The sequence below is a fragment of the Agelaius phoeniceus genome, chromosome 3 (assembly GCF_051311805.1).
Source record: "Agelaius phoeniceus isolate bAgePho1 chromosome 3, bAgePho1.hap1, whole genome shotgun sequence".
Lineage (NCBI taxonomy): Eukaryota > Metazoa > Chordata > Aves > Passeriformes > Icteridae > Agelaius > Agelaius phoeniceus.
Window position 1 is genome coordinate 95,855,383 of NC_135267.1, and position 17,480 is coordinate 95,872,862.

At 38.2% G+C, this 17,480-nt stretch overlaps 1 protein-coding gene across 12 annotated transcripts in view; it reads right to left on the reverse strand.

Annotated features, from left to right (window-relative positions):
* Nucleotides 1–17,480, reverse strand: part of ESRRG (estrogen related receptor gamma) — a 392,291-nt gene that overhangs the window by 36,666 nt on the left and 338,145 nt on the right. For all 12 annotated transcript variants that reach the window (XM_077175921.1, XM_077175928.1, XM_077175924.1 and 9 more), the window contains 2 exons: nt 16,023–16,133; nt 11,144–11,305 (listed from right to left, as the gene is read on the reverse strand). In XM_077175921.1, coding sequence (XP_077032036.1) covers nt 11,144–11,305; nt 16,023–16,133 — 273 coding nt within the window. The remainder of the gene's footprint in view (nt 1–11,143; nt 11,306–16,022; nt 16,134–17,480) is intronic.

The following is a 17,480-nucleotide window of genomic DNA, read 5'->3' on the forward strand; positions in this document are numbered from 1 at the left end:
ATATATAGCCCCAATTACCATGCTCAAAGACCTCAAAATATTTTCATAATTTAAAGTTTTATAGCTCATGTAATTTATACTTATTTTAACAGTGGAAAAGCATCCTGGTCAAATTCCAATTAAATAATTACATTTTGCCTACCTAAAATTCTCACTGCATTTTTAATTGGAAAGGACACACTTCACTGCTTCTCCTAAATTGTTTAGTATTGCCATTCAGTATATTAATAGCTACCACTTTCTACCACGGAGACAGTACACTTGTCCGTGCAGCCATCAATGGCAAATGGGAGTTCATCTGTGTTGGCTGAAGCACTGGAACTCAGGAGACCCATGGCAGCCCATGCTCCCATCACCCTGTTGCAAGCTGGTTTTAGCTGTAGTTTTTCTCCCTCCTAGCAGGCTCTCTGAAAGATTTTATGATTGTCACTGATGCTGGCTGATTATGATGCTGCTGGTTATGAAGATGCAAATGTTCCTTGTCAACAGCCTGTTTTCTTCACTTTATCTCCTGAAATGCCCACCTAAGCCTCTTGTCAGACACTGCCCTCTGTAGGTTTATGGTACAGAGGAAGCAGGAATAAACCTGTGCAGCAGTGCCCAGCTTGTCCCCAGTGCTACCTGCACTGCCTGTCTGGGGCACCCTGTTTCCCAGTGGTCTCTTGATTACAGAGCCCATGGTGTGCTTCATGTATGAGGATTACAGAATACAGCAAATTACTCATCACCACTGATGTGCAAGGCACAATCCTGCAAAAATTTGTGTTGAAGATACTCAGCAAAGCATTGATGGGGTCCAGAAAACATTCAAGTAACTCGAAACACAAAGAAACTTTTCAAAATTTACTCCTATAATCTCACTGAATGAAGATCATCTGGCATTCACAATGCATTTTGCATGTTATATCTGTTGCTGAAGATTCACTGACATTAAGCAACCTGCTCCTGAATCCACCCAACAGTTAACTTTATCTCTGGGAAACTTCAAAGTAGTAAAGTGAAGGACGGATCACAGAGCAGAATGGCTTTCTACAAGAGACTGATATGGGGAAGGACTCTTAAATTCTTCTCACTGCAAGCAGAGTTAATTAATGAGAGACACAAGGGTCACAGAAAGTTTTATATGTTACCAGATATAGCTTGAATCGTACCAAGTTTGGAGTCTAATGCCTGTTCAGCAGGGCAGGCATGATGCTAAAACACAGCCAGAAGAAATCTCTGGCTAAAAATACACCCTGCAGCCTGCCAGTGCCATGATATATTTATGCCAGAAGTGCAACTTCTTTGAACAAATGTATGAGCAGCAGTCATTATCTGCTAAACTGCTCCCCCTTAATCTCTCCAACAGCTGGATGCACGAAAACTGCAGATTTGCCCCCGCCTCTTCTCCACCCCCACCACAACTCTTTGCTCCAGTGTTCTCATGCATAACATGTCAGGACTTGCTAAGAGAGCTGACTCGACTCTGCAAGCACCACTTCCACTGAACTTGAAGCCTTCTGCAAGTGTAGTTGTGTCTCATTTCAGTATTTGATTTCACCTCAGCTGTTAATGCAGCTGATTGAAACTGATGGTGCACAACATGGCAGATGAAAACATACTGGGGAGAAGGGTCAAATGCTGTGAAATTTCCACTTGTCTATAATATGTGCATCAAGAGTTTGGTGTGGAAAATACCTTGGCCAGACCAACATATTCTCAGAGAACTTTCCAGAACATGTTTTCAAATGAAAGGAAGGCTGTGTGTTTTCTTGCATGAAGAGTCATCAAAATATTTTAATACTGCCTGATATGCAATATTAATTTTGGGCATGATGAATTTAAGTAACACTGAACACCAAGTCAAAAGTTACAGTCAAGTAACTGCTCCATCTAAGTAATTAAATAAGGGGGCATTCAGTACCTGCACTCTTTGGATTCTGTGCTTCTTGGGATTCTTTCTGCACACACATACACACCTATATATTTATATGTGGGTGCATAAATTGAGCATTGCCCAAGAAAAAAGCTTACTACCAAGGAAGACATGAGTTCATAAAGTCCTTGTATGATCCAGCTGCTGCAGAAGGTGATTACTGCAGACTCATTTTTTAAAAACTGCTGATTCTTGTATCAGGCTGGACTGAGCCCTGCCATTACAACCCAGGTGCTCCCCTGTTATCCATACACTATATATAACCAGACCCAGGTCACCATGTGCCCTGCCAGAAACGTGCTGACTGGCTAAGGGGGTGTTGCAATTCAGGTAATTAATCCTATTCTAATGTAGGTTAAGCAGGTGTGAAGCTGAACTTATCCAGAGAGAAAGTAGAGGCATTCTTAGAATTACAGTATTTAACTGGTCTCAGCCGACTTTGGGAAACTAGACCATCCTGTGTCTCTGACCCAGCCATACAGGTGGAGACCTGTCTGCTCTAAATCCAATCTAAGCAACTGGCTCTTTCCCCTCTCCCTCCTCCCATCCTGGATTTACAGTGTCAACATGTACGCCTGAGAAGGTGCTCTTTTCTTCCCCACCCAGAACAAAGTAAATGTATTTTTGTTGGAGGCTTAGTTAGATGACTAAGTCAAATATTTAGTTTAAAAGAGCCTAAATAGTTACCATAAGAGGGCTATGTTGCTCTAAGTTTACTTCTGCATTCCCAGTGTCTGCTATGATCCTTTCAGAGGACAATTTAAATGAAATATAAAATTGATCATCCTATCTCCAACAAAGCCTTCAAGAATTTTAAAACTGAAAAAATCACTCTTTGTTTGGATGTTCTTTAAACAGTGAATCTGGTTGAAAAAAACCTTTATTTTTCTAGAGGAGAGGAGTCCTGTAAATACAGAAGTGATACTTAGTGAACATGAATGACAGGCTCAGTTCTGCTGCATTTGCCTCTTCTGCAAATTCCTCACTTAAGGAATAATGCCATGATTTGTTCCAACTTTCTTCCTGTATTTCTGAGCAAGGCATCTTCCTGCCTTGCAGCCATGCAGTACTTGTAAGAAGCTGGCCACCCCACCCTTGAGGTATGAACTGTACAGTTTGGGGAAGTTTGGGAAAGGACACCCCCTCAAAGACTATTTCAGAAGTTTCAGTCTTTCATACAGTGTACTCTTAACCAGTGGTCTTTTAACAAACTTAAGCTAAATTATGGGGGGTGGCAATGAAATAGTCACATGCCTGAAAATCTAATGTGCCCCCCAGCTATCTTGGGTATGGGTATTCTGGATGTGTTCCACTTGCAAAAGGCAATTATTGAAGCCTCACATCCAGCTTGCTTCCAAAAAAAAAAAAGAAGAGCGGAGATTACAGTAAAATTAAAAAGGTTAAGATACGTTTAGACCTCTTACCCTCTGGTAATAAGATTAATTCCTTGTTGGCTTAGAAGAAGGAAAACTGCTACTGAGTCATCTGCAATTTACACAGACCTAATCTAGTAAACCCGTTTGTCACACAAGAAGTGGGTACAAAGGTGAGCATTGTTGTCCCCTGAGTGGAAATACTTGCTTAAACCTTGATTCTGCACAGTGCTGCCGAGTCCTGAGGTGCTGAGTACACACAGGGGACAAAGGAAACTCTCAGCTCCCACTGGTACAATGACTACTGATGGGGATTTATCCCTTCAGGGCCAGATCCTTGAACAACAGAGGCTGGCACAGCACATTTGACTTGTACACCCATGACAACTGATCCCACCGAAGGCTCCTGCTCTGTCTCTACAGATTAACTGAGCAAACTACCATCTGGATTTCGTTCTAATTTTTGCTGTAGAATCTGATCACGGAACAAGCCCAAACCATTTCCTGCAGTTTTAATTTGCATATTTGTACACCCCTCTCAAAAACACCCAGATCCGCTCATGGAAGAGAATAATAATTTTTCTCCATCTTTTCCCCTCTCCTTTATTCCATTTAGTAGTGCAGTCAAACACTTGCAAGTATGAAAGGGGGCATTTTCAGCCTCCTGGTACTTCAGTCATGCAACATCTCTAACTCAGTCTACAAGACACCCAGGGTAATACAACACTCTTGATTTTGCTGGAAGAATAATAGCAAATGGCTGCTATATCATTTTGTACTTTTGCATTTAAGACTCAGAAACTAGCCATTTTTGTTTACAGAAAGAAAATGAAAAGCACTGGCATTCATTACTGTTGATTTGCTCTCTTTTTATTAATCATTTCTTATTTTTAAAGGGCCACAGGAGTGAACAACATAATGCAATGGTAGGAAGATATTTACCAATTTAGCACCTCATTATAAAACTACTCAGAAACCTCTTTGTCTCTCGTTTAACATAATAATTATTAGTGGCAACAAAAGTGGGTCCCACACTTGCACCATGATTAGCAAGTGATGAATTTGAGTTGAATATATTGCATTTTGCTAAGTAAACCTTACTATATCCCAAACCCTCAGTCTAAAAAACCATCTAATTTTAAGAAAATAATTTATACTCCTGTTTAAATGCATGTTTCCAAATTAACCAGTGATATTCTATAGAAAACGGCCTCTTTTATGCTTGAAGTCTCCAGCTGCCACACAATTTATATCTCTTTCCTCCCCTCTTTGTTTTTCAGCCATTTTCCCTGAATGTCAAAGTCAATTTAGTGCATTTCACTTTGCTGAATAAATCAGAGGCGAAATCCTTGCTAAAAGTGAAAATTTGATTTGCTAAAAGGAGCTTAGGGCAACTATTAATCAATATATCCAGAGTGTCAAAGCTAAGGCCATGATAGACATGCATTCATTTGGAGATTGGTTGAGGCAGATAAAGGGGGACACTGGGAAAAAAAAAAGTGCAACAGCCAGACAGTGTAGTGTGAATGTTGGGGGCATGGGTGGAGGGAGAGGACTGATTTAAAAAAAAACCAAAAAACAACAAAACAAGAAAAGGAGACAGTCACTCAGAAGGAAAAAGCAAGTACTTGTAAAGGAATAAAAGGTGAACTTAATAGAGACACAAAGTCACTATTTAATTCTGATCTTGAGAGAAGAGCATTTTAAAGAAGGGATTTTTTTTCCCTAAAACCCCCCACAATGTTAAAAGATAATAATTAAGCCAAGTTCTTCTGTTACGTGTTAATTCCATTTTTTGACTTTATTATGCTTCTGGTGATGATTACTCTTAAATAAGCTTTTCCAAGAATAGGTACTGATTTTGAAGTCATAACTAGCAAGAGTTTCAAGTGCCTTTTTAAGTTTTACTGCACATTTATTTTATATTTATGTATAATTTGCAGGTGATGAGATGTTTATATGTTTGAGATTATTTTTTCCCCCCTCAGTTAATTTAATGCAAGTAAAAAAATGCCAGAAGTGACTAACCTGGAAACTAAAGTGCTTTTTTTACCCCAGGACATCTATGTCTAGCATTATTAGAAACCTTCTCACCTCTCTAGTGCTGTCTCTCTCAGTTCTGAACTGGAACTAGCAGACACACTTAGAGTGTGCATCTCTAGTTGCACACAAAGCCTCCTATTCTTTTGTACTGAAATCTGCTGAAATTTTGCTGCTGACTTCAGCAACAGATTCATCAAGAATAGCCCAACACTGTATCTCAGCTGGGTATGTCGGAAATTTTTAAAAACCTGAACAGATCCTTTGGTTACTACCTTTTGCCACAACACAGACCCTTGTTTTGTTTTGAAAATGCTGGGAGACTTGTGGACATGTTTATTCATGCATCATCCTTCCTCCTCCTCCCTACCTTGCAAGATCACTTAACCCTTCTCTGTGATATTGTTTTCAAAATATGAAAAACTAAAAACTGCCACCATTCCCAGCACTTCAAATACCAGGATGGATGAACTGCTGGCATTTTAGGCACGCTGCTGTCCCATTCTGCTTAGAGAAACCTGAATCAACATGGTGATCTAAACCCTGGCAGTTCTGGGTGGTCCATCCACACTAATGCTCAAAAATAAAACTGGCAGCCAATTCCTGATTTCCCATATTGTACAATTCAGTGCCAGAGGTCAAGGAAGTCATTCGTTTTTGAGAAACCTCTTGGCTGAAATCTCTACCCTCAAGGCCCAGGGAATGGCCTGCCTTAGATCACATGTCACACTAGTTGTGAGTTCAAGAACATTTCCCTCGCAGGAAGAGCAGGTCTGGTTTCTGTACTTAAAGCATGTTTGTAGAAGGAGTTAAAAGAAGGGCAGATACAAGGCTTTTGATAAAGTGTCCCAGTTAGCACTTTGAGAAAGGGCAGGATGTCCTGATTCCCCGGGAGGCTCAAGTTATTATTCCTGCCAACCTCTTAGCACCTCACAACTCATCCTCCATTCCATGTCACATGAACAGCGAGCACCACATTTACATGCCCAGCTGTCTGTGGAAGGACAGGCACCCTGTGATGGGGTGCTCTCAGAAGCTGCAGGGCTGTGTCTGAAATGGCCCTAAATCCAGCTAGCAGCACAAGGGACTAGGGAAGGCTGAGCACAAAAAACAAATTTTACAGCGGCAGGCAGCGCGGCTCAGACATAAAGCACAGGCAAGACCTGTCCCCCGTGCAGAGCTGAGATTCTCTATGGGCTGCCCCAACAACAATCCACACAAGTGACTGTGGTCAGCTTTTACCTACACTCGGGGTGGTATTTCTGAAACACATGGTGAGAAAAGGGTATTTTAGAAACAACAACTCTGCAGCAAATCATGTTCTTGTTCAATATTATAATGTCAAACTACACCCCTGAGAGCTGCTTTGGAAAGGAAAGCTTAAATATTGTCCTCCACAAAGAGTATGCTGGAACAAAAATGTTTCATAAAACATTAACACTAAAATATTCAAAACATCCTTGTATTTGTTACATCAAAATCATGCCTTTTTTTTTTTTAATACTAGCACCAGTGGCAGTATCAATTTCTAACTATTCCCTTCCTTGAACACTGTTCCTGCTAAGAAAACAGGGACAACAGCTGAAGACAAGCAGGCTTATTTTACTAAATAATGTAACTAGTTATTTTTGATGTATTAGTCTGATTTACTGTTTCCAAACAAATTTTTCATCTTAAGTGCAAAAAGTTGATTTCTATGGTCTGGTTGATGTTTTTTCATGCATGCAAATTTTGTAGACAACATTTTTTCTTTAGCTTCCTGTTATGCACATTTTTAAGAGCTTAATGTTTGCTGCCTCCACTTAATATGAAAAAATGTTGCACATTTTGGTGAATGTCAATGAGAGAGTTACAAAATTCCAGCCTAAACCATACTGGTACTGTGAGTAGGTATCAGCAGAAAACTACCCTATAAAGCAAAAGCCTAACTAATATAATGCAACCAATGAAATGGAAATTCCCCAAAATACAATGTGAAGGGTGGGAAACTCAACTACCAGAAAATACTGAATTAAGAAAGGTTTCCTTATTTAAAAAGATAGCTAAAATAAAAGTTTAAAAATAGATATATAAAATAAAATAAAATAAAAATAAAATAAAATAAAATGTCTTGCAGAGGCTTCCTAATATATTTACAGTATATTTGGGTCAGTTAATAAGAGTTTTGTCTCATCAGGCAGGAGATGAAGCAGCATCAGCCTCCCTCCCTAAGCACCTTCAGTATTTTACTAACGAAGTTACAGTACATCAGAATATTTTAATCTGACACAAAGAACAACAATAGATCTGACTGCTGGCCTGATAATCTTCTTATCACACCCTGTGAAACCTAGCTCTAATATTTGACTGAGCCTCCATTACTCGGCAACACATTCTAAAAAGGCCAACAATGGAGAGAGAATGAAGTGGAGTGTGGAAGTACCTCCATATCTACATAAAAGAGATTAGAGGCGACAGCGTTCCATTTTACAGCTCAATCATATTGTGTTAGCATGCGCTTATCCGAGCGCGGATGAAATTGAAAGAGAAATAAAAAAGAGTCAGGCAGATAGGAACCATAAAAGCGAGGCATGAGCAATTTCCAAGGATATAAAAGGATGCTAATGGCGGGGCCCTGTCATTCTTAAAAAGGGCTATTAGGGCACCATCATCTGTTCTTGTGCCCTTACGCCTCTCTAACTAAAGTCAAGCATTTCCTAATGCCATTGTGATCTTTTTCTTCTTCAGATAAGACATGGTCATGTTTCATAACAACACACTTTCCATTTATTTGATTTATAAATGCAAGGAGACTAATTCTATTTACTGATAAAGGCTTTCCATATATATTTTTCTTTCAATATTTCCTTTTGTATATGGTATAGACTTTTTGTTCAATAAAAGCAACTATTGAAATATTTCCAATACAACAGAAATACTAATGATTTTATGAAAGGACTTGAACTTTGTATAATTTGAAAACATTTTTTAGTCTGTGACTGAAATGGGAAACGGTTGGCTGGGGCAGAATGAATATTGCATTGTTACATTTTTGTAGATAATCCTATTAAAAGGCTTTTTTTCACAAGAGCAAAAACATTGCTTTGGCTTCCTCCACGAAGACAAATTTTACATTGCAATGCTTTAGAGTTGAGATCTTTATTAGTTATTAAGCACCTGATATATAAGGGCCTTTAATTACACTGAACCTTAAGAAATCACTATAGTAAAGAAAGATTTGCTGATTGCTGCTTTGCTGTGCTAGGCACAAATTCACTACTGGTGTAATTAATCGACTCTACAAGATTTACATCAAGGGTTTACTTAGTCTGCCAAGCTACAGTGAACTTTTATGCAATTTGCACCCCTTTCCTAATTCATCCTTTTCCCCATCCTGTTATGCTTCTGACTACAGTAACATTTGTTAGTTTTGCAAACAGGCAGCACCAATGCAGGCTCTTCCAGACACTGTTTCGTGCCAGATATCAGCTGAGCATAGCCAGTCCAAGTTCATCTGTCCAACATTCAAAATCAAGCTACAAAAGCTCATTGTATTTGTCCTTTAGCATTTTGATTTTTGTGACCAAATGCCAGACAACAAGCACAGATTTTATCACTGTCCTCTGTTACCTGAAGGCTTATAAAAAGATTGTTATTATTGCCTGGAGATTTTTTTAAAACTCTCATTTGTAAATGAAATCAGGTAAGTGCACTTACCTAAGGTGGCTTAACCACTGTAGGTGTGGCTTGAGCTTACCTTGTACTAAAATGCCTTGTACTAAAATGCACTTGAGGTAAGTTCCTCAAGTGGCTCAGATTTTAAATTTTCCGCGCCGGTTTATGGCATCCACACTTTTCCACACTAACCAAAGCCATGATTTAAAAGGCTGCTCAGTCTCATCCCTCTGCTCTTCCCATCGCTCCAGCCAAATCCAAGCTACACAGCATATTCACAAATCAGACTGACAAAAGTTCCCCTGCAACTGCTATGGAGCATGACTGACTTCTTTGAGAGCTACTCTATTTTGGTTAAGGTGATCTAGGTATCTTCCAAAGATGAAACTCAAACTCACCTGCTTAACTCATTCTGACTTAATTTGGGGTGCTTTATTAGCAACCAGTGTAAGACAAAGTAGCTCCTATAATATAGAGTGATGTTTAAATTAGTTTACAATTTGCTTGGGCTCATCTAGAACTGCTCTGAACAAAGCCATTCAGAAATGTCAGCTGTGTTCCTAACCACTGTAACAAATTGTTGCCTGAACGCTGCACACCTAATGACTTCAAATTAGCTGCACTGCGATATTGCCTGACAGTTCGTTACGACTGTTAGCAACATAGCCGGCGTATCATGACCAATAAATTGGTTTCAGTGTGGGCTGGGAAAGGGACTTCCATCAATTTGATTAAAGAAATTACTGTAGCATTCAAAGCATAAAGACAAACTAGTTTAAGGAGACAGAAATAAGTTAACTGTACCAGAAAAACATTGCTTGTGATACAAGAGCTTGTTTATACACCGTTTGTGGCACAGAGAATGACTAAATTTCGACTGACTATTTTAGAGTCTCTAGGCTGTTGTCCTTCCTCTGAAGAGAAAAAAAAAACCAGCACTTCATAAAGGTACAAATTATTATTATTCTTTGATTGTGTTTGTGTATATATTATGTTTATATTTATCTAAGATGACCCAGAAGAACTGGTAAGAACAAGAGAAAAAGAAACAAAGAGCAAGAATATTTCTTTGCAGTTTCTTTTGAAACTACAAATAAAATACCTTTAACTCTGATAAACAAACAACTGACTGGATTATTTATTCTACTATTAAGTTGTCCCAAAATTGTATCTAAAATGAGAATGACTTATTACTCTGAGGAATGAAAGGTTATCCACTCTCATGCTTAATAAGGCTCCACTATCAAAATTAGAAAACTAATGAGCTGATGAAAACACACCAACATGCTCACTCATCAGCTGGACAAGAAAAATACCTTAAGAAACAAGAGAAAAAGCTGACCTTTTTTGTGTGACTTTTGTGAAAGGTGATAGACTGAGAACCCAGGAGACTTCTGTAAGTTTGTCTGCTAGCTCACGAGCAAGAACAAACACCTCAGCACTGGGGAGGGGCAAAAATACACCTGAAATGTTATCTGAAGGAATTGCTAATCTTCTGAGAAACTGCTTTTGATGACCCCCATTTTTCTTGCTAATAAGATTGCCAGTCAGCTTTTCTAATATCAGTGCATTTATATTATGCAGACTGCAGTCCATTCCATGCAGACCAACTCTTACTAAGTTGGAAGGGGAGATTTTCTGGGACAATTCAGTTCTTTGTACTGAATTGCTGGTACAGTTCAGTTCTCACACTAGATCAGTCAATGAAAAGAACAATTCCTCTGTGCCTTGCCAAAATATAACTGAATTTTTTCACCTTCTGTGGTCAGTAGTGCTGCATTTACCTAACAGAGGAGCCAGCCTTATATTCAAATACTGCTGAATCAGATGACTACAGAGGAGAGGACTTGTATGACCCTTGATGCCAGGCTAATGCTCTGGATAGCAAAGGGAGTTTATCTTAATAATAACAATACATGAAAAAAAATTCTCTAAGCAGCATGTGAAACTTACTAACATTAGTAACAGTCATAGCAACAACACTACTACTTCCAAGGTAAAATACATGACCATCTAAACTGTGTTCTGTGGGAATATTCTGGACCCTTAGGAAAACTTAATGCATTGTAAGGAGAGAAAAAAGTAGTATTTTTTACCAGCACAGAAAAAGCCACGTGATGATTTCGGTACATTATCTATTTGCAACAAACACTGTGCGTACCTGGAATATGCTTAGCCCATCCAATGATCACCACCAGTTCTCTGTCTGCCAGGTCACAAAGAGTGGTAAGTGCTTTGATGTCACTGTCTGGAACAGTGGGGTCAGGCATAGCATAGATCTTCTCTGGTTCAGCCACCAGCAAATGGGAGACAATCTTGTTATCTGTAAAAATGGTCCAGAACATTACAAGATCACCAGCAGCATCATTCTACACTTCAAACAGATGGCTCAGATTTCAAAGTGCACAAAAATTTGTCTTGAGACACTGAACTTAATTACACCTTACTGTAACTTCATGACCCCCTACAAGTGGTTACTGCACAAACAAATCTGATCCATTAACAGTGTTTACCAAGCCAGATATGTATGTTCTTAAATAATAAATTCAATAGAACATAGAAATACATGATCCCTGTTAATTACCGGAGTACAAACTTTATAGGAAAAGATTAATGCATTATAGGACATTTTCTACTGTTCAAATAGAAAAATTTTGCCTTCATTTTTTTACCTGCAACTCACCCTACCCCTTAAAGGCAGGGGTATTTTTGAGTGAGTAAATACCACATGCAATTAGTCAATCACTGAAACCTGCAACTTCTGTCAGTGACCTGAACTACCATTCTTTACCTACAAACCCAGACCAATCATCTGCTTCTCATTTCTAAACAGGAAAAAACACTAAAATCAAAGAGAAAAAAGAGTGTAAAACTAAGCAAGTATGAAAGTATGCAAACTCTACCTCAGAAAACTGGTTTTGTGCATGGAACGATACTTTATCATAGTCACACATTGCTTATTTTTATCTATATAGCATTTTTATTCACATGTTAAATATTTACTTTTTTATTCAGTTGACTTGTGACATCTATTTGGAATAATCAATTAAGTTATATAGGAAAATGCAGAGAAGAAAAAAAGAGAAGAGCCCACAAGATTTACAACACAGTGTTGCTATTATGTAAGTAGGATAAACATAATATGAGCACTATATCCATGTGAAGGCACAATAGAAATATTTTATCTCTATACAGGGGCCTGATTTATTACTATGAGAAGGCAGAACTGAAAAATGGGAAAAGGACTAATTCATTAAGCCTCCTAATACAGGGTACATTACTATACTTCCCAATATATTTACATTTTACTTTTCCTGGTAGGTACATCTTTTGACCTCAAATGCACCATCAGAATTTAAAGCCCAAATGACACCCTTTAGTGATTTTACATGAATCAGTTCCCTTCAGAGAGATAAAACATTATAGGGCTTGATATAAATGGGATTCCACTGTGAGAAGACACCAAGTATTTTCTGAGTGCAGAGAATGCTGCCAGAATGAGTATAATTTTCCCCATCTGCATGTATGTCACAGGACAGACCACACTGTTCTCCTGCAATGGAAGCTGACTGGGATGTAACTCCCCCAGCAGCACTGATGCCTTGTCAAGGCTGACCTAGAACACAGGCTAGGCAGAGTTAAATAATAAAGTAGGCATTTATTAGAAGAATAAAGTAGGCATTTATTAGAAGGCCTCAATGGATAGATCTTGGCCAGCATAAGAGCCCAGCCAGGGCTACACCCAAGATAGACCCAAAATGGTTGACCTGTCCTGAGGCCTCACACTTTTATAAGCTCTGGTCCGTAAGTATATTGGAGTTAATTGTCCAATTATAGCTTTAGGTTATGAAGTCTCATCCTTGTTTTTCTCTCTTCTTAATGCTCTTGGGCCTGAAATTTGGATCAGTTGACCTTGGTCCCAAGCTAGAAAAGGAATTGTTTTGTCTACCTAGTCTGTGAAGAGAGCTCACTCTCCTTTAATATGAAGCTCAGAACTACACACTAAAGCAGTAAAGAATCTGAGAAATATAAAAGCTAAAACCTAAGGCATCAGTGTCAGAAAGGATCCCTACTAGTCCATGACATTTTTCCATAAAATGCTCACTTGATTCAGATTCTTGATACTTTACTGCTCTTTAGTGACAGAGACTCCTTGACTCTGATCTACTGTAGCTACAATTTTTGCCTTATTCCAAATTTGTGTGTCAGAAGTTGTGATATATGTTAGTCCTTCATATAGTAAGTGCAAGAGCCAACTGGAAACCATCACATCAAGCTTGTTTTATTACAAGGGGACATATTCATGCTTTATATGAACTGTAGGAACTATGCCAACTGATGCAATTTTTGATCTCAACGGTTGACTGATTATCAAACTGATTAATGAGGAATTCTATTCTTATTTACAAATGACAGATGGTAGTTTAAACTTATATTGGCAAACAGCCTTTGCAGTTTTTGTTTTTTTAACAGTCTCTTTATAACCTGTTCACTTTCACACGGAAAACACATAAGTCAGAAAAGACAGCATTACTTCTTTCCAAATTCCAGTATTTTTAACAGATTAAGAAAATAGAATAAATTAATAAAGAGTTTCTTAACATCCAAAAATATGCAGCTGAGGACTTCTACTTTTTGGCTTTTTAAACCATGATAAATGAATGAAGAAGCACTCTCATCCCCAAGTTCTGGAGTTTTTTTCCCCTGCAACAGAAGAAATGGCCAAAGAAAAACTTTCATTTGCATATGAGGCTCCTCACCAATGGAATTCCATAGATGATTTAGGAATATTGACTATTTTGACTCAGGATTTGCAAAATCTCAAATCCTTTTTATTTCTGCAGTCAATGCAATCTATGCCATTAAATTCTATGGTGAAGCTAGAAAATACAACAGAGATCAGAAGTAGGTGTAGAAAAGATCCTCCAAACACCTGCTCTTTCCTTACAGGGGGAAAAAGCTACATGTATTGGCACATGCATTAGCACAGAACATAGAAAAATTCTGAATGTACTCAGAAAACTCCATCACTCAGGAAATTGAATAGCCATGAGCACTGTTTCAAGGTAAATCTTATTTAATGTTTCCCTAATTAGAATCAATAGAACCCAATTTTCATTCCTGTGCCTTTGTTACACACAAACTATCAGTCAGGGTCCAGAAAATCTCCCAGGCTACTTCCACACAAAACCAATTCAACTGTTTCAAGTCTGGACACTTATCAGGCAGGATTCGAAAATTAAGTTTTAAAAATGTTTATGACAAAATTATTTATAGTTGGACAAGCTAAGAAAAATGAAGGGAGGCACCCAGATAATGAGTAATGATTAATGAGAAGGTTAGTTTATCTCAGACAACGGGAGCTTACAGAAATTGGTGCAGTTAGAGCCTTATAGGTAATGTAATAATGCACCACGTTGCAATAATCTTGGGTTTACACAGAGATTCTTGTATTTCAGTACAACTGCATTAACCTCTGCTCATATCTTAAGGGCTTGGGGCTTTTGGGTTGGATTGTTTTTTTTGTCTGTTTGGTCTTGGCTTTTTTTGGTATGTCAGGCTATCAACATTTCTACTCAATGACAATATCAAGTAAATGAAAAACTGACAATCTGTGCACCCAGGAAAACTAAACCTCTAATGAAATTAAGCATTAGAGTTTATTAAATTTTATTGTATTATCAGAAAGTTTTTATTATAATGTGCAAAATCTGCTTAGCGCAGCCCTAGATTGTATTTACAGAACAGTGGGACAGCTTATGGAGGCTGAGTAGAAGATGCCAGATTGGACAATTGAAGGAATATAATCAGCATAATGTTTTTTGGAAAGGCAAAAGGAAACTATGCCATATGTTCACTTAAGCCTTAATTTTATGTAAAACTGGCTGTTTTTTCTTTGACACAGCTAAAATGCCCTTTCACTTACAGTTCAAAGACTGTTTATTTGCTCTCCAGATCCCCATATGCTCAAACGTATTGTACACAGCACTGTCCCCTACTGGGGAACACCATCAGAAACAGATTCCATTTTCCATCCAGCCAGGTATTTTCAAGGGGCTAAAACCTGACATGTGTGTTGTCAGAGGCTTAGAGGCAGAGGCAAATGGGAGACAAGAAAGAATTTGCCCTCTTTATTTCACTGGCTTATTTATCCATGTTAGGAGCAAATTAACCTCCTCAGCAGGAGCAACTGGATATGTGTATTCCCATTTGAATTTGGAAGAGTTTACAACACCTGATACAGAGCCTGTGTGTCTTTGCAGGGTAATACATCAGCCTCTTGCACTACAGCTATAATGCTATTAAATTTACTTCATGGAATTAGTACAGTCACTGCTTGAGTTTATATAAGCTGCAAAGCAAAACCCCTAACTATTTTTAGTTAATCGCAAAGAGGATGGAACTTGTATTTTAGCAGCGAGATGATCATCTCTTTCTCTCTTAATTTCAGCCTGGAGAGATACAATCAAGGACATTATTAAAACATAACAAAACAAAGCAAAAAAAAAAAAAATCCATGAGGGTACTAGAGCCCAAGCTACCACTTTCTGCTTTGTTATTAGTGTGGCATATTGCTGTTTTAATCTAATGCTAGGTAGTGCATTAATCTATAGGTATAAATTAATGAGGCTCTTAATGTATTTTCATTGGGAGGTTGAGCAGTCAAACTCATTTAGTTAGTGAAAACTACAAAAATCACTTTCTTGTGAAATCTGAAAGTAGAAGCTTCAATGAGCTAATGATCACAGTATGAACCATTTTATGTACCACTGAAAATAAAGATAACCTGTAAATGTAAAATTTGCACTGCATAAACCATGCTTTTATACACTTCCACCTGTAAAAACACTCTTTGTTCAACTCCACTTGAGAAAGATGAGCATATTTAAAACAAAACCTGTTAACAGTCAAATCGATATAGTCTTCATGGTAATATTTTCTGACCAAACCCTTGTTCAACCCAGAAGGAGCTTAGCAAACAGGGCTAGGAGTCAATAGCCTGTACTGAGAGAGAAATGCTGTGCATGTGGTGTACTCACATGGCTTTTTTGCTGGCTGAACTAGCTGAGGGTTCAGGTATGGGCTGTTCTCTGCATCTATTCTGCGCTTGTACTTCTGGCGACCCCCACGTACTCGGTCTAGGCGCACACCTACGTTTGGAAACACAAGCAAACATGTAATTAAATACATTATGAGCATGCCTTTCAGGTAGCAATCTTCTATTTCCTGCCTTCCAATATTTATATTAAAAGCATGTTTATTTCAAAAGATTAATTTTAGAAAGTATGGGAAATCAGCATTACAAGTATTTGCAAGCAGTTTAGAGTTCCACACATGCAAGACTAAGTATACAACATAATTTCCTGTTCATTTAAAACCATTCATTCATTTTTACATATTATTAAAAACAGCTAGCAAGTTTAGTTTCCATTTGAAAGAGCCTAATCTTAAGTCATCTTTGCCAGAAGCAGAATTTCAAGGCTGTAATAAACACCATGGATATAGAAGCATAACATTATGAGCAGAGAAGTACAGAGAATTTGAACTTTAGAAACAATGAGTCCTGCATACAGTCTAGATAGTCAAAACCAAATTAAGATGGATTAACATGGCCAGAGGATACAAAGTAAGTCTCCCTAGAAAAATAAGAATATATATGTGGCTTAATGACTGAAATTGTTCATGAGGATTTGAAAGAAATTGTACAGTTGTGCATTCAGATGTCATCAATGATGAATTAACATTTGTGTTCTACCTCTATACTGTTCATTCCTTCAATACAGCGTTCTGCTGCCTGGTTTGTATGGATATATAGAAATTTACTGTCCTGAAACAAGCTATAGCTGCTTTCATAGACAAAATGAAACAAGGTGAAAGGGCGCAAAGACAGTAGGTCTTACAAAACAAGGAAATATTTTTATTTCTTTCTGAGTCACCGAGGCAGATTTCCAGACAGCCCAGAGGAATGTGACAAAAACCAAGCAGTAACATAACACGGAAGTTGAAGAACTTGGCACACATGCAGGACAACAGGACAAGTAATACCAAGTGCAAAATCTGTCCCTGATGACACAGATTTAACGACACAAGAATGGAAGGACACATTAAGTACCAATGGTTCCTGCGTCCGATGTAATAAAGTGCAACTCACATTCTCACTTTTCTTTTCATTGTCTATTTTAGCTTTCCTCCCTCTATGTCTACTTTCTCTTGCTATTATTGTGGCCCACTCTTCTATGTCCCATCCCTCTGATCTCTCCCTTCCACACAAAATACCACAAGAACTGGCTTCTGGACAGCAAGGGAAGCTACCACCAAGGAAGTTACAGTTCAGGTGCACAGCAAGAAGAACACAGCACAGAGTTTATGTGCTGCGTCTGAACCCACACAGGTAGTACAGAATAGTAACCAGAAAACATCTGTCAGTCCTCTTTCCTTCTCAGAAACCAAAAAGGATTGACTGGGTTTTGTAAAGGAAAACTCTTTTGCCAACTAGC